This window comes from Tiliqua scincoides, chromosome 9, assembly GCF_035046505.1.
Source record: "Tiliqua scincoides isolate rTilSci1 chromosome 9, rTilSci1.hap2, whole genome shotgun sequence".
In the NCBI taxonomy this organism is placed as follows: domain Eukaryota; kingdom Metazoa; phylum Chordata; class Lepidosauria; order Squamata; family Scincidae; genus Tiliqua; species Tiliqua scincoides.
Window position 1 is genome coordinate 9,725,767 of NC_089829.1, and position 24,195 is coordinate 9,749,961.

General features: G+C 48.5%; 1 protein-coding gene and 1 pseudogene across 1 annotated transcript in view; one reads left to right on the forward strand and one right to left on the reverse strand.

The window, feature by feature from the left end:
* KAZN (kazrin, periplakin interacting protein) overlaps window positions 1-24,195 on the forward strand; it is a 225,123-nt gene that overhangs the window by 190,293 nt on the left and 10,635 nt on the right. Inside the window, exons 3-6 of the mRNA XM_066637543.1 lie at window positions 17,070-17,206; window positions 18,765-18,935; window positions 20,590-20,779; window positions 21,884-22,014. Coding sequence (XP_066493640.1) covers window positions 17,070-17,206; window positions 18,765-18,935; window positions 20,590-20,779; window positions 21,884-22,014 — 629 coding nt within the window. The remainder of the gene's footprint in view (window positions 1-17,069; window positions 17,207-18,764; window positions 18,936-20,589; window positions 20,780-21,883; window positions 22,015-24,195) is intronic.
* LOC136660704 (5S ribosomal RNA) lies at window positions 18,520-18,638 on the reverse strand (annotated as a pseudogene).

Here is a 24,195-nt window from a genome sequence, read left to right on the forward strand (position 1 = left end):
GCCACCGAAAGCAGCCCGTTCACCCAACCTCATTAGCGGACCAAGACTGAATCAGACTTTCAGGGAAGGGGCGTCAGCCTCTTAATTAAGCTATTGTTACGAGCAACAAGAATGTACATTGCAAGCCCCTGTTTGCAATCTTTGTCAGACACTGTTAGCAAGTGACAGGGAGCCCAATGAACTCCAGTTGACCATCAGTCCCAATGCAACTTGGGAAGCTTCTTGGCTCCACCTCATTATTTCTTACTGGTCTGCCAAAGTCCCAGGCATGCTTGCATCTGCTTCACCCTGTCTTAAATCATCCCCTCTCCATCCCCCTTCAGGTCTATAGAACACTGACGCCTTGAACCCTTGTTGGCAGCTCTCTGCAATGAGCAAAGTCTGTTGTGCTGGGTCCACTTTGGCCCAAGCCATCAAAGACCACTTGGGTTCTTTTTTTTTTTCCACCCATCAATCTGAGACTCTTCGGAGATGCTGCAATCACTTCAAAGATTAAATATTGATGCTTTCTCTTCTTTTTTTTCCAAGAGTGCAAGCTGCGTAGCTGCTGGCTGCTTACATCCCGTTACAACCCGCTTCTTGCCTGGGTGTTTTATGATATTCTTGTGTTGCTTTGCTTCCCCCGAGAGGTGGAGATGAAATGGAACAGATTTTGTTGAATGTGTGGATTCCATCGCAGGAGTTTCCATAGCAACCCGAACCACGTTCTCCCTTTCTCTTGGGAGTTTTGAGCACTTTAGACCGTGCGAGTGGTTGGAAAATAAATGCTCCCCCCTTTCCCTTCTCTCTCCCCAAGTGCTTTGTAGCTCCACCGAGCTGCGTTCATGTGTGTAAGGAGAAGGGGAAACGGCAGCTTAACTCCCCTTGCCTATAAATCGTCCATTGTTTGCTGGCCACCACTGACACCGAAATGCCTGCTGGTCATCCCGAGCCATTTCTCATCCCCATGATGTCAGCTTTCCACCTGTGCTGCTCAGGTGGAAAGGAGGCCAAACATAACAAAATGTGTCAAAATGTAAAAATGAAGTGAAAAGGGAATGACAAGAGGGTCAAAGAATCATAGTTGTAGAGTTGGAAGACACCCACAAGGTCATCTAGTCCAACCCCTTGCTTATAGCAAGAAACCCTCCTAGAACATCTTCAGCTGGTACCTGTTGAGCCTCTACTTGAAGAGCTCCAATGAGGCAGAATCCACCACCCACCTCCCTTGGCAATCCGTTGCACTGCCGAACTGCCCTCACCATCAAGATCTCTCCAGAAAGCATGGAGGTAATTGAAAACCGCAACAGCAGAAGCATAGCTATAGTAGCTACTGCTGTGTAAGAAAGGCATGCTCAGGTTCAGGAAGAGGTCAGCGTGGCTCACCAGTGGAGTCCAGTAAGCTGGAAAAGGCAAGAAGGCATCCAGCAGAAAATGAAGACCAAACAAGGAGAACAAGGAACACAATCTTGCAAAAGAAACAGAAGTTGACAATAAGGGATGCAAAAAAAAAATGCATATGAAAGTAGTTTGCTAAAAACAGCAAGGCAAACACTAAAAACTTCTTTAACCCATTTTTGCCCAGCCCATGTTTGAGCCCTGTTGCATACGTATATGCAACACTGGGCAGAAGTACATCCAAAGCTTCTTGGGTGACATTGGGACAGTCAGTATTCACCTACCTCACAGGGTTGTTGTGAGGACAAAAGAAGAGAAGGAACCACGTACCCCGCTCTGAGCTCCTTGAAGGGAGGGTGGTATCAAAATGGGAAAAAATAAAAATAAAAGCAGGAAACTGCCAGGGCGGTGTTTGGACTGTGGGAGAACAGAGAGCAAAGGGAGGTGTTGGGCTGGCCCTGCTTGCCCTTAGACATCATGTTGGCAAACAAAAGAGCGCCAGACTCCTCAGCCTTTCCTCTGAGGGAAACTGATCGTGTTGGTTGCTCTCTGTCCAGCTCTAAGCAGTTGACAATCAACATTGGTCAAAAGCTGACCTGAACAGATTGGCCTCTCTCCAGTGGTAGATCCTCATTAAAGCCACTCATTTCAGCTTTTGCATCCGGTGGTAGATGGTGACATTCCAGGGCCTGGGTTCGAGAAATGCTCCCTGAGCTTGAGATGTGGGGCAAAGTGTAGCATCTGCAGACTGTGTCAGTCCAGTCAAAATAGCCAGCGTGCGTGTGGACGCCTGTGACATCTTGCTTTATGGAGACTGACGAGGGACCCAATTAAATGGTGTTGAACGTGGAAGAGAATCTGTTCCATGCAGCTGACAAAATCCCGCCGAGGAGAAAAGCCGGCTCTTTGCCAGAGGGGACTGCTTTGGACAGAAGCTTTTCCGGGGGCCGCTTCTCAACCACGAAGGCAGCCCTGGCTCTCTATGCGCTTGTGTTCATGCGCTCGCATACAATCAGAATATGGAAGAAAGATAACTGATGCCTGAGAAAGTTAGGCCAGATTGCATGTTGTCATGGATACGGAACGATGTTTTCTTGGCTGTTTTTGCAAGCAAACATTGCCAGTGGGTTCAGCTTTCTGCTCTCTTGCTCGCTTTAAAAAAAAAAAAAAAGCCAACAAAGAGCCAGTCGTAAACCCATGAAGATGTGATGTGAATAAACCATGGAAATAAGCACACATGCTGTTTGTTCTACTTGTGGAATCTGAGTGTTCTAGTTGTAAGGCTGAGTATTTCTTGACTGCAGTAGAAGATCACTGGGTTTTGGAAATAAGAAAAGCAGTATGCAGTGGCCCAGGGGCAAGCTTGCCTGGAGCATCTCTCCACAGGAAGGTCTACCCAACCTTCATTAGGTGAGTTGGTGTAGTTGGCTATAAGACCAAGCTGCAAATTAGGACTTCACTTCTGCTGCCTTGAACTCACTTGGAAGCCTTCAGTACGCTGCCCCTTCTCAGCCTCAATCCTTCCATTGCAATACGGGAAAAAATAATACATACCTTGCAGGGTTGTTGTGCAGACAGCCTCAAAATAACACGTAAGCTCATTGAGTGCTCATAAACTTCTAGACCAGTGATTCTCAAACATTTTAGCACCAGGGACCACTTTTTAGAATGAAAAACAGTTGGGACCCACTGGAAGTGATGTCATGGCTGGAAGTGACATCATCAAACAAGAAAATTTTGAATGCTCCCATACGACAAAATCAGATCAATAAAGGCCCAAATCCTAACCAGCTTTCCAGCACTGGCATAGCCATGCCAATGGGGCATGCGCGGCATCTTGCAGTGGGGTGGCACTCACAGAGGACTCCTCAAGGTAAGGGAATTTGTGTTCTGGTCACGATAAGGAAACCGGATTTCTTGACGTGCTAAATGACTGTGGCTTAGATCAGCTAGTCACGGAGCCCACCAGAGGACAGGTGACTCTGGATTTAATTTTGTGCGGTACGCAGGACCTGGTTAGAGATGTAAACGTTACTGAGCCATTGGGGAACAGTGATCATGCTGCGATCCGTTTTGACGTGCACGTTGGGGGAAGAATACCAGGCAAATCTCTAACAAAAACCCTTGACTTCCGACGGGCAGACTTCCCCCAAATGAGGAGGCTGGTTAGAAGGAGGTTGAAAGGGAGGGTAAAAAGAGTCCAGTCTCTCCAGAGTGCATGGAGGCTGCTTAAAACAACAGTAATAGAGGCCCAGCAGAGGTGTATACCGCAAAGAAAGAAGGGTTCCACTAAATCCAGGAGAGTGCCCGCATGGCTAACCAGCCAAGTTAGAGAGGCTGTGAAGGGCAAGGAAGCTTCCTTCCATAAATGGAAGTCTTGCCCTAATGAAGAGAATAAAAAGGAACATAAACTGTGGCAAAAGAAATGTAAGAAGGTGATAGGGGAGGCCAAGCGAGACTATGAGGAACGCATGGCCAGCAACATTAAGGGGAATAATAAAAGCTTCTTCAAATATGTTAGAAGCAGGAAACCCGCCAGAGAAGCGGTTGGCCCTCTGGATGGTGAGGGAGGGAAAGGGGAGATAAAAGGAGACTTAGAGATGGCAGAGAAATTAAATGAGTTCTTTGCATCTGTCTTCACGGCAGAAGACCTCGGGCAGATACCGCTGCCCGAACGGCCCCTCCTGACCGAGGAGTTAAGTCAGATAGAGGTTAAAAGAGAAGATGTTTCAGACCTCATTGATAAATTAAAGATCAATAAGTCACCGGGCCCTGATGGCATCCACCCAAGGGTTATTAAGGAATTGAAGAATGAAGTTGCAGATCTCTTGACTAAGGTATGCAACTTGTCCCTCAAAATGGCCATGGTGCCAGAAGATTGGAGGATAGCAAATGTCACGCCTATTTTTAAAAAGGGAAAGAGGGGGGACCCAGGAAACTATAGGCCGGTCAGCCTAACATCCATACCGGGTAAGATGGTGGAATGCCTCATCAAAGATAGGATCTCAAAACACATAGACGAACAGGCCTTGCTGAGGGAGAGTCAGCATGGCTTCTGTAAGGGTAAGTCTTGCCTCACCAACCTTATAGAATTCTTTGAAAAGGTCAACAGGCATGTGGATGCGGGAGAACCCGTGGACATTATATATCTGGACTTTCAGAAGGCGTTTGACACGGTCCCTCACCAAAGGCTACTGAAAAAACTCCACAGTCAGGGAATTAGAGGACAGGTCCTCTCGTGGATTGAGAACTGGTTGGAGGCCAGGAGGCAGAGAGTGGGTGTCAATGGGCAATTTTCACAATGGAGAGAGGTGAAAAGCGGTGTGCCCCAAGGATCTGTCCTGGGACCGGTGCTTTTCAACCTCTTCATAAATGACCTGGAGACAGGGTTGAGCAGTGAAGTGGCTAAGTTTGCAGACGACACCAAACTTTTCCGAGTGGTAAAGACCAGAAGTGATTGTGAGGAGCTCCAGAAGGATCTCTCCAGACTGGCAGAATGGGCAGCAAAATGGCAGATGCGCTTCAATGTCAGTAAGTGTAAAGTCATGCACATTGGGGCAAAAAATCAAAACTTTAGATATAGGCTGATGGGTTCTGAGCTGTCTGTGACAGATCAGGAGAGAGATCTTGGGGTGGTGGTGGACAGGTCGATGAAAGTGTCGACCCAATGTGTGGTGGCAGTGAAGAAGGCCAATTCTATGCTTGGGATCATTAGGAAGGGTATTGAGAACAAAACAGCTAGTATTATAATGCCGTTGTACAAATCTATGGTAAGGCCACACCTGGAGTATTGTGTCCAGTTCTGGTCGCCGCATCTCAAAAAAGACATAGTGGAAATGGAAAAGGTGCAAAAGAGAGCGACTAAGATGATTACGGGGCTGGGGCACCTTCCTTATGAGGAAAGGCTACGGCGTTTGGGCCTCTTCAGCCTAGAAAAGAGACGCTTGAGGGGGGACATGATTGAGACATACAAAATTATGCAGGGGATGGACAGAGTGGATAGGGAGATGCTCTTTACACTCTCACATAATACCAGAACCAGGGGACATCCACTAAAATTGAGTGTTGGGCGGGTTAGGACAGACAGAAGAAAATATTTCTTTACTCAGCGCGTGGTCGGTCTGTGGAACTCCTTGCCACAGGATGTGGTGCTGGCGTCTAGCCTAGACGCCTTTAAAAGGGGATTGGACGAGTTTCTGGAGGAAAAATCCATTATGGGGTACAAGCCATGATGAGTATGCGCAACCTCCTGATTTTAGTAATGGGTTAAGTCAGAATGCCAGATGTAGGGGAGAGCACCAGGATGAGGTCTCTTGTTATCTGGTGTGCTCCCTGGGGCATTTGGTGGGCCGCTGTGAGATACAGGAAGCTGGACTAGATGGGCCTATGGCCTGATCCAGTGGGGCTGTTCTTATGTTCTTATGTTCTTATGAATGTTTGTTCCCTCACCTTGGAGCTGCATTGCCCTTATGTCAGTGCTGGAAAGTTGGTTAGGATAGTGCCCTAAGTAAATTAAAAGTTAGCAATGGGTTTAAAAATGTATTTAAAATAAAGAAGAACCCTTCTAACCCTCTCAAACAGTTGCTGATCTGTTTTTAAAAAATTCCCCAAACATCCCAAAGGCTGCAATTCTACCTGCACTTACCTGGAAGTCAGCCCCAATGAGTAACTATCATTGTTAAAAGCATATACATAGTAGCCTGTTGCAAGTACCCATCTGTAACATTTCCCCAAATGCAGTCACATATCATGGTAGCCTCAAATCTATATACTGAAAATAAAATGCACATTGAAATGAATGGGGACCCACCTGAAATTTGCTCACGACCCACCTAGTGGGTTCCAACCCACAGTTTGAGAAACACTGTTCTAGACACATGCTCCTATTTTGATTAGCAGATGTTCAAAGCTTGAGGGCTAGAAACATTTTGAAATGGAAGCCAAAGTGTCCCAAATGATGAGATCCTGCTTACCACTGGAGGAACTTCCAGGTCTTCTCCAGTTAGCCAGCTAGTCAATCATTGCTTTTCTGCTGGTAATGGCATGTGGAATTGTAATGTGTCTTCCTTGCTGCAATAGAACCACATGATTGGGAGTCTGTTTGTCCAGTCCTACTCCCCCACCATTACGGACAATGCAGGGTGCTGATGGAGCATGTGCTGTGTCCAATGGGGGGACGGGGACGATGACATGAGGTCTGCCAGAGATGTTAAAAGATTTTCTACTTCTTTTCTGTGTGGGCCTCCTGATGTCCAATTGTTCCCCCTAGGCATAAACCATATATGGCATAAGTCCTAGAAGAGAACAGGGAATAAGTTCCTGCTGCATGCTGGTGTCACTGAGACCTACCCTTGCCCTTCCCCCTCCCTTCCCCAAAACTTCCCCTGCCCATTTCACCCAAGAGATGACTCCACTGCCAATTTACTGGCACCAGTGGAGCCACCGCCATGTGCCCTGTGCCTCTTCCAAGTTGTTGCATTGCAAGCAATACAAGACCCGGACAGGACTGGAGCCTACCTCTCGTCTCCCTCCCCTTTCTGGTGTGATAGGTTGTACGTGGGTGTGTGCTGCTGTACTGCTGTTCTCATTACTAACAGATTTTTCTCCATTAGTTAATGTGATGATGTGTGCAAAGGGTAATACATGCCTCCGTCAGTCTGCTGTAACACCCCTTCCCCATGGGCTTGTAGCTACACAACACACTGAAACCAATTTACCAGTCATGGCTTCTCAACAACCAACAAAAATCCTGCTGGGATTGCTCCTTCCCTTTTAGTTGAGGGTCTTTCATGTTCAGGGGTGATGCTCTCTAGGGGTGATGCATGCTGGGGGTGGGCCTCTTCACCCTAGAAAAGAGGCGCCTGAGGGGGGACATGATTGAGACATACAAAATTATGCATGGGAAGGATAAAGTGGATAGAGAGAAGCTCTTTACATTCTCACATAACACCAGAACCAGGGGACATCCACTAAAATTGAGTGTTGGGAGGGTTAGGACAGACAAAAGGAAATATTTCTTTACTCAGCGTGTGGTTGGTCTGTGGAACTCATTGCCACAGGATGTGGTGATGGCATCTGGCCTAGATGTCTTTAAAAGGGGATTGGACAAGTTTCTGGAGGAAAAATCCATTACTGGTTACAAGCCATGATGTATATGGTCAACCTCCTGATTTTAGAAATGGGCTACGTCAGAATGCCAGATGCAAGGGAGGGCACCAGGATGCAGGTCTCTTGTTATCAGGTGTGCTCCCTGGGGCATTTGGTGGGCCGCTGTGAGATACAGGAAGCCGAACTAGATGGGCCTATGGCCTGATCCAGTGGGGCTGTTCTTATGCACTTGCTTTGCAAGCCTTAGGTCCAGGGACTGGTCCCCAGCATTGCTAGTTAAAAGCATCTCCAATAAATGAGCTTAAGGTTTGGCCCAAGGTTCCGGCTCCAGATCAATTCATGAGGCTGCCTGAGCCAGTTGCCCATCTCCACCCACCCCTCCTCAGTCTTCTCCTGCTCCCTAGGAGGGAAATGGGGTGAAGGAGGAGTAGCAGCAATGAGCAAACCATCAGATAGCGGGGATGGCCTTTTGGTGTGCTACCTGAGATATGAGCCCTGGTTTGACTTATGATCAGACTTGCTCCAACTGTCCCTGCTTACCCAGAACAGTGTCTTATTATAATTGATCATTTATTTTTATAATTTTTGCATTTTTGGCCCAGCCATGACTTTGCACATTGTAACCCACTCAGCTGTCCTACAGGGCAGAGCCAACTCTTGCCAGGTCAGCTGTGGGTCACTCATGAATGGGCTTGAATGGCTACAGACTGACCTCATTTAGCCCAGAAGGTACAACTGCCACCACCGCTCTGCCAGTCTTGAACTGGGTGATGGTCCAAGCCTCTAGGCATCCCAGCTACTCTGGGGAATGGAAGTCTCATAAGAACATAAGAACATAAGAACAGCCCCACTGGATCAGGCCATAGGCCCATCTAGTCCAGCTTCCTGTATCTCACAGCGGCCCACCAAATGCCCCAGGGAGCACACCAGATAACAAGAGACCTCATCCTGGTGCTCTCCCCTACATCTGGCATTCTGACTTAACCCATTCCTAAAATCAGGAGGTTGCGCATACACATCATCGCTTGTACTCCATAATGGATTTTTCCTCCAGAAACTCGTCCAATCCCCTTTTAAAGGCGTCTAGGCTAGACGCCAGCACCACATCCTGTGGCAAGGAGTTCCACAGACCGACCACGCGCTGAGTAAAGAAATATTTTCTTCTGTCTGTCCTAACCCGCCCAACACTCAATTTTAGTGGATGTCCCCTGGTTCTGGTATTATGTGAGAGTGTAAAGAGCATCTCCCTATCCACTCTGTCCATCCCCTGCATAATTTTGTATGTCTCAATCATGTCCCCCCTCAAGCGTCTCTTTTCTAGGCTGAAGAGGCCCAAACGCCGTAGCCTTTCCTCATAAGGAAGGTGCCCCAGCCCCGTAATCATCTTAGTCGCTCTCTTTTGCACCTTTTCCATTTCCACTATGTCTTTTTTGAGATGCGGCAACCAGAACTGGACACAATACTCCAGGTGTGGCCTTACCATAGATTTGTACAACGGCATTATAATACTAGCTGTTTTGTTCTCAATACCCTTCCTAATGATCCCAAGCATAGAATTGGCCTTCTTCACTGCCGCCGCACATTGGGTCGACACTTTCATCGACCTGTCCACCACCACCCCAAGATCTCTCTCCTGATCTGTCACAGACAGCTCAGAACCCATCAGCCTATATCTAAAGTTTTGATTTTTTGCCCCAATGTGCATGACTTTACACTTACTGACATTGAAGCGCATCTGCCATTTTGCTGCCCATTCTGCCAGTCTGGAGAGATCCTTCTGGAGCTCCTCACAATCACTTCTGGTCTTTACCACTCGGAAAAGTTTGGTGTCGTCTGCAAACTTAGCCACTTCACTGCTCAACCCTGTCTCCAGGTCATTTATGAAGAGGTTGAAAAGCACCGGTCCCAGGACAGATCCTTGGGGCACACCGCTTTTCACCTCTCTCCATTGTGAAAATTGCCCATTGACACCCACTCTCTGCCTCCTGGCCTCCAACCAGTTCTCAATCCACGAGAGGACCTGTCCTCTAATTCCCTGACTGTGGAGTTTTTTCAGTAGCCTTTGGTGAGGGACCGTGTCAAACGCCTTCTGAAAGTCCAGATATATAATGTCCACGGGTTCTCCCGCATCCACATGCCTGTTGACCTTTTCAAAGAATTCTATAAGGTTGGTGAGGCAAGACTTACCCTTACAGAAGCCATGCTGACTCTCCCTCAGCAAGGCCTGTTCGTCTATGTGTTTTGAGATCCTATCTTTGATGAGGCATTCCACCATCTTACCCGGTATGGATGTTAGGCTGACCGGCCTATAGTTTCCCGGGTTCCCCCTCTTTCCCTTGTTAAAAATAGGCGTGACATTTGCTATCCTCCAATCTTCTGGTACCGTGGCCGTTTTGAGGGACAAGTTGCATACCTTAGTCAAGAGATCTGCAACTTCATTCTTCAATTCCTTAATAACCCTTGGGTGTATGCCATCAGGGCCTGGTGACTTATTGATCTTTAATTTATCAATGAGGTCTGAAACATCTTCTCTTTTAACCTCTATCTGACTTAACTCCTCGGTCAGGAGGGGCCGTTCGGGCAGCGGTATCTGCCCGAGGTCTTCTGCCGTGAAGACAGATGCAAAGAACTCATTTAATTTCTCTGCCATCTCTAAGTCTCCTTTTATCTCCCCTTTCCCTCCCTCACCATCCAGAGGGCCAACCGCTTCTCTGGCGGGTTTCCTGCTTCTAACATATTTGAAGAAGCTTTTATTATTCCCCTTAATGTTGCTGGCCATGCGTTCCTCATAGTCTCGCTTGGCCTCCCCTATCTCCTTCTTACATTTCTTTTGCCACAGTTTATTTCCTTTTTATTCTCTTCATTGGGGCAAGACTTCCATTTACGGAAGGAAGCTTCCTTGCCCTTCACAGCCTCTCTAACTTGGCTGGTTAGCCATGCGGGCACCCTCCTGGATTTAGTGGAACCCTTCTTTCTTTGCGGTATACACCTCTGCTGGGCCTCTATTACTGTTGTTTTAAGCAGCCTCCATGCACTCTGGAGAGATTGGACTCTTTTTACCCTCCCTTTCAACCTCCTTCTAACCAGCCTCCTCATTTGAGGGAAGTCCGCCCGTCGGAAGTCAAGGGTTTTTGTTAGAGATTTGCCTGGTATTCTTCCCCCAACGTGCACGTCAAAACGGATCGCAGCATGATCACTGTTCCCCAATGGCTCAGTAACGTTTACATCTCTAACCAGGTCCTGCATACCACACAAAATTAAATCCAGAGTCACCTGTCCTCTGGTGGGCTCCGTGACTAGCTGATCTAAGCCACAGTCATTTAGTACGTCAAGAAATCCGGTTTCCTTATCGTGACCAGAACACAAATTGACCCAGTCAATATGAGGATAATTGAAGTCCCCCATGATTACAACCCTGTCCTTCCTTGTCACCTCCCTGATCTGTTTCCTCATTTCAAGGTCCCCATCAGATTTCTGGTCTGGAGGACGATAGCACGCCCCCAGTATTACATCGCTGCACAAGCCTGGTAATTTAACCCACAGAGATTCTACGGTGGAGTCGGACCCACCTTCAATCTCTACTTTGCTGGATTCTATCCCTTCCTTAACATAAAGGGCCACCCCACCTCCAACACGCCCCTGCCTGTCCCTCCTGTAGAGTTTATAGCCCGGGATTGCGGTATCCCACTGATTCTCCGCATTCCACCAGGTTTCCGTTATGCCCACTATGTCAATATTTTCCCTTGTCACCAGACATTCCAGTTCTCCCACCTTTGCTCGTAGACTTCGGGCATTCGCATAAAAGCATTTATACACGGAATGCCCCAGGATGGGCTGCTTATTCGCTCCTTTGTCCCCGCATGCTCTCATTGTGCCAAACCGTCTATCACATCCCATCACCCTACCTTTCCCAATTTCTTCTCCTACCCTGCCTTTGTCTTGTTGTTCTCTAACCTCCCCATCCTCATCCCATAGGGATGAGGAGTCCCGAACCGGATGCCCCTCGGCTCCTGTCGGCCTTCCCCCAGGGATCAGTTTAAAAGCTGCTCTGCCACCTTTTTAATGTTATGCGCCAGCAGTCTGGTTCCATTCTGGTTCAAGTGGAGCCCGTCCCTCTTGTACAGGCCCCACTTGTCCCAAAATGTTCCCCAGTGCCTAACGAATCTAAACCCCTTCTCCCTACACCACCGTCTCATCCACGCATTGAGACCCCTGATCTCCGCCTGCCTAGCTGGCCCTGCGCGTGGAACAGGTAGCACTTCAGAGAACGCTACCTTTGAGGTCCTGGCTTTCAGCTTCCTGCCTAAAAGCCTAAATTTGGCCTCCAGAACCTCCCAGCTACACTTGCCCACGTCGTTGGTGCCGACATGCACCACAGCCGCTACCTCTCCCCCAGCACTGTCTACTAGCCTGTCTAGACGAGAAGTGATGTCCGCAACCTTCGCACCAGGCAGGCAAGTCACCATGCGGTCCTCACATCCGTCGCAAACCCCCCTCTCTATGTTTCTAATAATCGAATCCCCCACTACAAGAAGTCTCAAAAGTCTCCATCCTCCAGAGCACTGCCAGAAATTTTCAGTAGTGTGACTTTGTGATCCAACACCAATGTTGGAACATTAGAGACAATCTAGCCTACCACTCTACTCTCCCATCACGTCTTTTGCTGCATTTTCCTCTCCTTTTTTGAATACAGGGAACAGGAGGAGGAGGAAGAGTGGCAAGTGCACTTCTAGGTAAAGGAGGAACCGGCATTTGACTCATCTCCTTAATCCAAACATATATGCAACGCCATTTGCATCAAATGTGTACACCTGTGGGCTGGGCAGAAAAGGGTTAAGCACTGGGAGGCCCTAGTTGCAATCAAGAAGAAAGCCACCACGGCTTTGTCACACTTCTGATTGCTCAGGACAAATGGCGTTTAAAGAAGCGTGGCATTTACTGCTCCATCGGTATTGCTCATAAATAATATAATTTCAGGTATCAGCTCTGTGGTTTGAATTTAAAGCATCTGTGAACTTTAAGATGGCCCTGGAACACTCAGTGCGCCAGCAATTTGCACTGCATAGGACAACAGGCTTAGCTTAAGTTAGGATTTTTCCCCCAGCCTCCTGGCATGAACTGCATACTGATGGGATACCTGGCATGAAAAAGGAATTATTGGGAGCTGTCAAGACTCCAGAGACAAACAACCACAACACTCAGGGAACTGGCTGGTTGGAAAGAGAAATCATGATATGGGTTTCCTCTTTTGGCTAAATGGATGATGACACCACAAATCCAGGAGACAGAAGGTGGTACCATTGCCTCTTTTCCCATGACCACCTCCTCTACAAGCCTGACATGGCTTGTAATCTGTGACAAACTTTTCCTTCATAAATCTGTCCAATCCCCTTTTAAAGGCATCTAGGACAGGTGCCGTGGCGTAGCTAATGATCGTGTAGCCCGGTGCCAAGCTCAAAATGTTGCCCCAGAAGTGATGTCACAACCGCAAGTGACGTCACGTCTGGACTTTTTCAAAAGTGAAAAGGCATCTATCTGCTAGCTGGGATCAAAGAAGATTTGTAGCTCCCCCCCACCCCCACAAAATCAAATTAATTAAGTAAATAAATAAAAAGTGTGCCCCTGATAGGTTTGAGACACTGTATTGGGGTGAAGAGGGATGGTTATTCTTCTCTTGCTAAATATAAGAGGGGCACCTCTTGAACAACAATCAGTCTCATAGGTCAGTTTTGAGTTAAGAAAATCCACTTTTTGTTCTACAAGGCAATTATGCTTTCATTTTCTGGTTAATTAGCCATAACTTTTGATAGAATACAGATATTCCAATGGGGTTTGTTTCATTGCATTCTACATTAACTTATCTTTCCAACGATATATAACATGATGGTATTAACCATATATACCAAGATTTTCACAATTTTGGTCACTAGTATCGAGCTCAACTTGTTGCCTCTCCTAAAACTTGATGCCCGGTGCAACTGCTACCCCCTGCACCCCCTTAGCTACGCCACTGCCATCACCATATCCTGTGGCAAGGAGTTCCAGATTACAATTTGAACTACAAGCTGGGTAAATGTTTTCCTTTGTCTGTTCTCTAAACATTGGCTCCCTCTTCCTCCAACTTTAATGCTGACAGTTACATTTCCACTGCTTGGGAGGAACAGAGGAGGGGCTGTGTAAGAACTTGTCCCATCATGACTCTGGCACCAGCCCCTTTACCTTGAAAGAGCAGCCAGTTCAGATGCCAAACGTGACTCATCTAGAGCACAGCTCTTGGGCAGCTCTGTGTCAAGGGAATATCTGTAAGGCTTGTAATTACAACAAGAGTAAAACAAGGAGAATGTGTTGCTGTTTTCAGGCATCTGCAGCATGCTGAGCTGAAAGTGTAAGTGTGTGAAAAGTGTAGAGCAAGAGAGAAGCGGAGGGGTGGGGAGAGTCACAGGCATAATTAATTTCTTAAACCGATCCCAGACTTATGGCTGAGGATGAAAAGATTTCCCCCATTCCATTCCTTTATTGGTCTTCTGGCTCACTCTACACTACGTTCCACTCCTCCTGAATTTTACAGCACAAACCTAGGTATGTCTTCTCAGAAATAATCCCCATTGAGTTCAATGAGACTTACTCCCAGGCAAGTCGGTATAGGATTGAAGCTTCAGGGCACAGTTCTATCCTGCGCTGGAACAGGCAAGTCAGGAGGCTTGCGCTGTATCCAGTGCAGGATAGTGGCCAGAAGCAGCTCAGCCAGAGGTAAGGGGAAACCTCCAGGTAAGGGCTGCTGGCGCCCATGGATCTCCTCGGACGTGCGCTACCTCAAGAGGTGGCGCAAGTCCAAGGAGAATGGAGCAACTTGAAGCCGCTCCGTTCTCCCTGGGAACAAGGGTTGGGCTCCGACATAACTGCCAGATCCCAGCCCGATCTCCCTCTCCCTGCCTGCCCGCCTGCCCTCCCCCTGCCCAGGAATGCCTTCCTCCTGTCTCCTCCCTGCCTCCCCCCACCTACCTTTTGTGTTTGCGTCAGCCCAGGCGGGCCAACGCAAGCATCCAACAGGAAGCCGGCGTGGAGGCTTATGTCAGCCTCCACAGGCCGGCACTTCTCTGAGCACCAGCCTGGCTTCCTCTCGAGGAGGTGCAAACGTGCCTTACGGCATGTTTGCGACCCACCTGGGCTGGTGCAGTGGACTTGCACCGGCCCAAATACGGGTCAGGATTGTGCCCTCAGTTTCATAAGCGGAACTTCTGAAATTAACTCCAAAATTAGAGCAGGCACAGTTTCCTCAACTTTCAGTTCATCGCATCTTTTTTCCTCTCTGTGTTACCAAATGCACATGTGTGCACTGATAAAAGACTGCAGAGAAATAGTGCTTCTTGTGTTGATGTGCACAGGCAAAAGGCACCAAAAGCTTTTTGATAGAACTGTACATGCAATCATGGCAATCAAATCAGCTTCCTTTTTTTCTTTGCAGTGTTCTAGCAATGCACACAAACAGGCATCTACATTCGTAAAACACCACACAAAATGAATCTTCATGAAATTTATAGTCACATCAAGATTGCTTTTTTTGTAGTGTCTTATCAAAGCACATAGGCAAGTTGGCTGTACACAGAGAGGGAAAAGGCATGCAAAGGAAACTGCTGTAAGCTGTGGCATACCATGTATACACAATGCGGGCACAATCCTAGCCAACTTTCCAGCACTGACATAAGGGCAACACAGCTCCTAGGCAAGGAAACAAACATTCCCTTACTTGAGTGCCTTACTCTTACTTGAGGGCTCCATGAGTGCCCACTAAACGCAGGATGCAGCACACGTCCCATTGGCACAGCTATGCCAGTGCTGGAAAGTGGGTTAGGATTTAGGCCTGCTTTATACAGAATTGATAGATTTTAAAAATGGAACGATGGAGGGGTCTTTGGGCCCAATATTAATTAAGTGTCCCACTGGTGGAAGTGCTGCTGCAATGGCGTGTGTGTGCAGCAATGGAGGAGCTACCCAATGCCAGTTCCAGGAGGTTGGCAGTTGGGCAGGTGGTGGGACGAACAGAGCAGGAAGTGGGAGGAACAGGGAGTGCTTGGACTGGGAAGGGAAGGGTGGATCCCAATGTCACCAGTGCTCACCAGGAACCTATCTCAGTTGCTTCGCATATCCCCTCTCCTGTACTCTCCTTGGTTCTGCGCCAGAACGGCTGGTGCAGATCTGAAGAAACCCACTCGGGCACCAAGATCTTGCAGATTTGTAAGGGAACACATGTTCCCTTACCTTGAGGAGACCTCCATGACTGCTTCCTCCCACAGGATGTAGCACTCACTCTGTTGGCGCAGCAGCAGTTTGGATTGGGCTGTTGAAGTATCTATTGTTCTTGAGAAGAAAGACCAGGTGACTTGAAACTCCAAGACCCAGGGAGCAATTTAGCTGAGGAGACTTTTGGAAGGATCCTTCCACATAGCATGGTTGCGTCCGGTGGAGGTGGCTGTTTTGAAATCACTGCTTGCCAGGAGAATATCACCTACAAAACATACTGAGGACTGCTAGCTGCTCGGTAAGATAGAGTGAGCGCAGCTGGGAGAGAAACAAATACATTAGAGCCACACTTCTGTAACGACTTGTGAGCTGCAATGTGGGTATCCTGAAATGGTGCACGGGGGAAGAAAAAATGCCGTTTTCATTGGACACGGTGTGAGTAAATTTCTAGCCTGAGTGGCTGAGAAGATACTCTGAGAAGTATTGTGGGTTGCAGTGGCATAGCTAGAGGGGAGGGCAAAGCACTAAGTTTTGCAAGGAGCCTCACCCCGGTCTGTAAGCAGCCTCTCCCTCTCCCCTTCAGAGCCATTCCAGGCAGTGGGAGCAAAACAGAGGAGAATCAGGGAGAAAAGATCACAGAATGGTCTTCAATAAAATTGAAATATAGTGAGTTTGGGGAATGAAAACAACCTCCACCCCTATGGTCACTGGTGCACTAGGCGCAATCCTCAAGGCCCTTAAGGAATATCTGGCCAGTGTAGGCATTGATAATGTAAGTAGAGTTTGAACTAGTGGGCACCCAAACAGCCCTGTCCAAACACCTAGTGGGCTGGAACACCCCTGATAATAATAATGAAGAAGCGGTTTTGCTTAATTGTGCATGGTGTAGAAAAATGAATAGAGGGATTATTTTCCCACTCCTAATATTGGAACTGGGGGGGGGAGGGTCAGTTAATTAGCAGTTGAAAGAAAGTGCTTCGTTACCCAATGCATAATTAGCTAACAGGATTCACTGCTGCAAGATGTGGTGATGGTTGCATTGACTTAGATGTCTTTAAGAGGGTGCTAAATAGATGCATGGAGGACAAGGGGGCTGTCAGTGGCTGGTGGAATAGTGTGCTGCTGAATACCAATTGCGCGCGCGGGGGGGAGGGTGTATTATATTTGTGGACTTTCCAGAAGCATCTCATTGGTAACCGTGAGAAGTAGAATGCTGGATGAGTTGGAGTCCTGGTCTGATCCAGCCGGTCTCCTGTCTCTTCCAGGAGGCGATCACAGCAGCAAACTCTTGGGGCTCTGACCCCTCCACCCCTAACACTTCTCCACCACCATGTTTCTTGCAGCCATGAAAGCTGATCGAAAGCGTTTGAAGGGGGAGAAGACCGACCTGGTGAGCCAGATGCAGCAGCTCTACGCAACACTGGAAAGCCGAGAGGAGCAGCTTCGGGACTTCATCAGGAACTACGAGCAACACCGAAAAGTAAGGGGAGCAGGTCTGGGCCCTGAGAGCTGCTCGCAGAAATGCAGAGGTCTGAAATGGCCGTTAGCCATGATGGTGACATAGAACCACAGAGCTGTCTCATCCAGGAGGCTGGTTGGGGCAGTTGGCTCAGGGGCTAGATTGGTGGGGCCACATACTCGCCTGCCTCTTTCTGTCACTCTAGCCCACCACTCTCTTCTCCTCCACATTTCCTCTTCTGCTCCATTGCTACTTCCTTTTCAAATCCAAGGAGTGAGAAGAGTGGCATAGAGGCCTCATTTGGTGCACCCCACTGAGCATAAAATAGAACCACCATATTGAGGGGCTGTGTAGCTTTGATAGCCAGATGCAGGGAACACAGCTTAAAGGAGGCTTGTTGCCTTCAGGGGAGCTTCCTAGAGACATGTTTTGCCCCTGTTTGAAACAGGATGCCGGACTAGATGTGCCCTTTGGGTCTGATCCAGCAGAGCTGCTCATGTTCTTAAGACTGATTGATTACTAACAGGGGATCCCAAAGAGAGGGGGACAGCTTGTCTTTGTACACAGACACTGTATACACTCAGGGGTGTGCAAGCCCTCCCGCCCCCCGTGTGTACCTCAGAGCCATCCCAGACCTCTGATGCCTGAGGCAGCATGCCAAATGCTGTGACCCCACCTGATCAAGTGTCAGCCTCTGCTCCTCCCATTCTGCAGTGTTCTAACAGCACTGTCTTCCCTCCACATTTCCTCTTCTTTTCTGTCCCCCTCTTCCAATCTAGGAAGTGGGAAGGAGAAGGAGGGTCAGTGAAAGCAAGTATGCATTGATAGGCATCCCTCACCAACCTGCAGCCTGAGGCAAACTGATCCAGTTGACCTCAGGGATCGGTCGGCCTGCTTTCCATCCTAATGATGGATCTTTCACTCATTTTGCCCTATCACTCCTACTACATCCTCCATCATTCTCACCTCCTCTACACTTCCAATTCTTCTCCATTCCCCTCTTCCATTTTAAATCCCAGAAGAAGGGAAGAGGAGAAGCGTTTGATGGATTCCCCATTGATCCACAGCCTGAAGCAGGTGCCTTAGGGCCCAGTCCTATCCAACTTTCCAGCTCTGGTGCAGCTGCAATGCAGCCCTGAGGTAAGGGAACAAATGTTCCCATACCTTGAGGAGGCCTCCAAGACTGCCTCCCCAACACAAGATGGCAGTGCACACCCCATTGGCACGGCTGCACTGGCACTGGAAAATTGGATAGGATTGGGACCTTAGTTAACCTCACAGTCGACCCAGCCCTGGATGGTTGGCAACCTTCAGTCTCGAAAGACTATGGTATAAGCCTACAGCACCCGGTATTCCCAGGCGGTCTCCCATCCAAGTACTAACCAGGCCTGACCCTGCTTAGCTTCCGAGATCAGACAAGATCGGGCATGTGCAGGGTAACAGAACTGTGGAAATAAAAATACAGTAGAAATAAGTGATGCTATGAGAGAATGTTAAGAAATGAACTGTGTCCCTGTCTGGCTGTCTTTATACTTTTTTGCTGAATCTCTGCCTACTTTGCCCTCTGATGCCTTCACAGGAAAGTGAAGATGCAGTCAAAGCACTTGCAAAAGAAAAAGATCTGCTGGAACGAGAGAAGTGGGAGCTGCGCCGGCAAGCCAAAGAGGCCACAGACCACGCCAGCGCCCTTCGGTCACAGCTGGACCTGAAAGACAACCGCATGAAGGAACTCGAAGCTGAGCTAGCCATGGTGAGCCTCCCCACGCCATGTCCTTCTGAGGTCTGTGGACTGTGGGTCTTTGGCAGGCCTCCCTTGAGGCTTCCCCTCACCTGACTTCCTCCTGGGACCTTGGCTACCTCCTTGCTTCTCCGTTGTAGAATGAGAAGAGACCTCAGCCAAGGTGCACACCAGCCCAGAAGACCTGCAAGCAGGGATGAGAAAATTTCTCCCATACTGTCCTTTATTTTTTTCTCAGGCTTGCTTTTCCCTGGTTTCCACTCCTAGATTCTGGTTTTAATTAGGAGACCATCTAAAATTAATTCCAGAACTGACGCATGCACCCTTTACACAGCTTTCAGTTTTTTCCACTTCATTGCCATGTTTTTCTCCTTTGTGCTATGGATGTGCATTGATAAAACACTGCAACAAAGCAATTTGCATGAGGTCATATGTATAGATCTCTTTGTTGTAGTTTACTCTTGCACATGTGCACTCCCTTGCATCTCAGCAAAACACCACACAAAAGAATCTGGATGCAGCTGTTCACGCAGTCACATCAGGATTGCTTTTGTGGAGTGTTGTATGAATGAAAGCTGGTCCATTTCTTTAAAGGGATCGTGTGAGGATGAAGCAAGCTGAGGATGGAGGGGTGTAGAGTGCTGCTGCCAGACAAGGAAGAGGTTTCTACACTTACCTGCAGCCAGCTCCAGCCTCATGGGGGGGGGAGGTTTGGAGAGCCTGAGGACCCTGCTGTAGGGCTTCCCAAGCCTCCAAACTTCTGAAAAGGTTTTTTAAAAACCCCACTTCCTGGTTTTGTTGCGAAATTGGAAGTGGGTGTTTTTTTACTTTTTTGAAGTTTGTAGGCTTGGGTTGCCCTGCAGAGGGCTCCCCAGATCCCCCAGGAGGCTGGAGCTGACTGCAGGTAAGTGTAGGAACCCCTTTCTTGTCCCTGGCAGCAGCATGAATCTGGGGATTACATTGCTACCTTCCTCCCCCCCTTAAGGGGCCAGGATCAAGTTTCCTCAGGCTGGTGGGTCATGATCCAGCAGCTTCAGAATGCCTGCTCAACATGAATGGACCAGCTGTGGGGTCAACCCAGGATCTCTCGGTGCCTGTGATGACCTCCCAAATGCTGCCCCTCTTTCTTGATGGTGCACCAACCACTTCTGCTCCTTCTGCTGCCTGCATTTAAAAAGGAAGAGGAGAATGGAGCAGAAGTCTGGAGGCAAAGGAGCAAAGGGAATGGAGCAGAAGTCTTTCTCATCTCCTCCACACTTCCTCTTCCAGACAGTTCCCCTCTTTCTCCTACCCTCTTCACTTCCTCTTCTGCTTCATTTCTGCCTCTTATTTGAAACCAGGGAACAGGAGGAGAGGGAGATGTGGGTAGAAAGATGTGGGCACTGTCTGCCTGTCTACCACATGAGGGGACTTCCTCACCTAGCCTTGTAGATCGATCAGCCCTGGAAGGTGCTGCTAAGTGCAAGCTTTCAGGGAGCTCATGGAAAGACCGTTGCCTGTTTCTTTTCTGAGGGACTCGTTTCAGTGCTAATAAACTGAAGCAGAGCCCAAGTTGGGAGTGGGGGCCCTCAGTCGTCAGTTCTGGCATGTACAAGGCAGCTGCATGAGGAGAGTTTTGCGTACCTGTGAGTGACCCTGCTCTGTGTTTATCTTTTTGCTCCTTCAGGCAAAGCAGTCCTTAGCAACCTTGACTAAGGACGTCCCAAAGCGGCACTCCTTAGCCATGCCGGGTGAGACCGTGATAAATGGAAATCAGGAGTGGGTGGTGCAGGCCGACCTCCCGCTCACAGCCGCCATCCGACAGAGCCAGCAGACTCTATACCACGCCCACCCGCAGCACACGGTAGACCGGCAAGGTAAGCAACTGGATTCTCTATTCTCCCTCCTTCCTGCTCCCCCACGGGCAGCCTCGTTCCCACTGTGTGCACCCATTTTTCTCCTACCCTTCTTCCAAGGAGCTCAAGGCAACGCTGATTTCTCTGGCCACCCTTTGTATCCACCCAACCACCCAACCTGGCAAGATGGTCTGAAAGAGAGTGACTGGCCCCAGGTTCCCCCATAAAAAGGGATTGGGCTACGTCAGCAGGGGTGACACAGAGCACCCATAGGACCAGTTTTGCACAGCACACATAGCCGCCCCTCTTCACAGTCGCCAGTGACTTAAAAATGTACAAGTTTCACCAACAGAGTAAATCAAGTGCATGATGAGTCATGGATTCAAACCAGGAGCCCAACCTTGCAAGTCATTCCAGTGCCTTAATTCCAGGAGGTCCAGAGGATTGCCCCATTAGATGCTCTCTTTTGAAGGAGTTCATTAAGGGTCCCCCTAGCCTTTTCACCACTGTTCACGTATTGGGGTAGCCCCAATTCCCCACTCCCCATGCCACTGGAGCTGCTGGTCCAAGGAGGACACTGCAGGTAGTTTGAGCCAGGTCACAGTCATCACCGTCCAGAACCCCCTGTTTCTGGGAGTCAGGTGATGCCAAAGAGCCAGTCCAGTGCCCCTTTCTACTGTGAAGCTCCTAGTCCTCAAAATGTTGAGCATTTATATAGTGTTTTTTGAGTGCATGAAGTGCTTCACAAGTACTCTCTTGAAATCTTCACAACAACCCTGTAAGATTGCTGGGGAAGGCTGAGGTCAGGAGAGTAGGACTGTCTTATGCCCACCTAGTGAGTTAATGGCAGGGTCAAGATTTTAGGACTTCCTGAGTCACTTTCTCTGAGCTGTGATGCTACACCAGCCACACTATGCCAGACCTGTTGCTCTCCATAACCTGCCACTGATAGTGGTAGCTTCTGTGCACCTGGAGAGTGTCTGCACTAGGTACCTGCCAGCATCAGATCTGAGCACCTGGCAGTATAATGTGTCTCCTGTGGGTTTGAGCTCAAGGAAAGCGGTGGCCATGAACGTGTGTTTGAAATGCATCACCCGCCCCTCTCCGCACCTTCTTGCCTTTCAGCTGTCAGAGTGAGCCCCTGCCATTCCCGGCAGCCTTCCATCATCTCCGACGCCTCGGCAGCAGAAGGGGACCGGTCGTCCACACCCAGCGACATCAACTCGCCGCGCCACCGAACGCATTCGCTCTGCAATGTAAGGCGCCTCTGCAGGTCATTGGCTGTTCCTAACACTGTTCTTCTAGCCCGCTTTGCTTGTCATGTGTCTTCCAGCTGCTGGTCTCCTTGCTGCCTCCGCTGCTCTTGCCGTTCTTCAGCTCACAAAATAACCTGCTCCAGTTCTTCTGCCTTTTCCTTTTCTTTTTCACCTTTTTATACCGCCCTTCCTCCAAGGAGCTCTGGGTGGTGAACATGGTTCTTTCCCTCCTTGTGTCCTCACAACCACCCTGTGGGTAGGTGCGGCTTAGAGATCATGGAAGTTTCATGGCTGAGCGGGCATTTGAACCTTGGCTCTTCCAGGTCTAAATCCAGAACCACTCCTGTTTCAGCTGGAAGCCATTTGGGGCGCAATCCTAACCCCTTATGTCAGTGCTTTCCAGCGCTGACATAAGGGCAATGCAGCTCCGAGATAAGGGAACAAACATTCCCTTACTTTGAGGAGGCCTCCGTGAGTGACACCCAACTGCAGAATGCAGCACACGTCCCATTGGCGTGCCCAGTGCTGGAAAGCACTGACATAAGGGGTTAGGATTGCACCCTTGGAGGTTTAAGTTAGTTAAAAGGTGGGGTGCAGTAGCTCTTTAAAAACAGATAAATAGAAATCAATTCTTTAAAAGGTGTCTCTTTGCCCAGTTACCTGGGACAAATAAATAGGAGATCCAGCTTGATTTGTTTCCTCTACCAATCAACTCTGCCATTTCTTTCCTATTCCCATGTGTGTGCATGTGTGAAATATCTTGTATTTCTAACCCATTTTCTAAGGGGATGATGTTAGTGGCGGACCTCCCCAGCTCCGTGCCCTGGGGTGCCCGCCTAGTGATGTTGCCAACCTCCCATGCAGATCCATCTCTCCCACTTACCTGGAGCACATGGTGTGTCGTGCAACCTGTTGGGGAAGCCTCTCTGACGTTCCCCAATGCTTTAAACTGTGCTTCCAGTAAATCGGAAGCACAGTCTCCGACCCCGTCAGGAGCCTTGGAGAGGCTTCTGCAGGGTCCTAAAGCTCCAAACCTGGGGCATTTATCACATTGAGCCTATGGGAGGTCTGCCACCGGACAATGTTGTTTCCATGCCACATTTCAGCACTAGCTAATCTATATGTAAATCTTTTTAAAAGTAGGTGATAGCCCTTCCGATGATTTTAAAAAATTTGTTTTACTCAGTTATTTCTCTTCATGCATTTGATGAAGTGTAGTCCACACAAGCTGAAGCGGAAATAAATGTGTTAACCCTGAAGGTGCCATAAGACACTGTTGTTCAGAGAAGAATCCATGTTGGCATCCTTCAGTCTCAGAAGACTATGGTATCGCACTCTGAATGGTGGTTCTGGAACAGGGTGTCCTCTCCAGTGTGCAAAGCCTGGGTAAAGTAGGTATGGAGGATAGACTGTTACCCATGCAGCAAATCCCCCCTCTCCACATCGCTGAAATGGTCCAATGGAAAGGCAGAAGCCCATACGGTTGGTTCCAGCGGCATCGCAGGAATTGCCAGAATGTGACTGTGTTCAGCCATGAACTGCCTCAGGGACTCCGGTTCCGGATTTTGCCTCGAGTTGACTCCTGAAGCCTTTTCCATAACTGGATGTAGCCACAAGGCAGTGGAGGTTTGAGATCAGAGAAGAATATTGACCTTTAAAAAAGAGTAATTGTTGTTACCATGGTTGCTGTTGTCGCATAATTGTGTTACAACAAAACCAAAGCAAGAATGAAACAGGAAGATAATTTGGATGTTATCAAATAGCATATCCTCATCAAAATACCAGGGTCATCTCTTCAGAATGTTGGAGGAGCCCGTGGACCCACCTTTTATGTAGCTTGATTATTCGTCCTTCTTTTCAGTGCTTTCTGATATTTCCCAACACAGAGTTTAGTGTTCACTTCTGCTAGCCTCTGAAGCTAATATTTTCAGCAAATGGATACCAGGACCCTACAATCTCCTTCCTGGAGTGTCATAGCCAGACGATCCCACTCTTGTACCGGTGGAGCCAGGATTTGTTTTCCTCAATGCTCCTTAACTTTTGCACTTACTTAGGGCCAAACTAGATGTGATGTGGGAGGTCTGCAATCAAGGTAATAATCATACCAAACATTTGCATGGTGCTTTCTGAGCATGCAGAATCCTTTATGTATATTATCCTCTTATTCTTACAACAACCCTA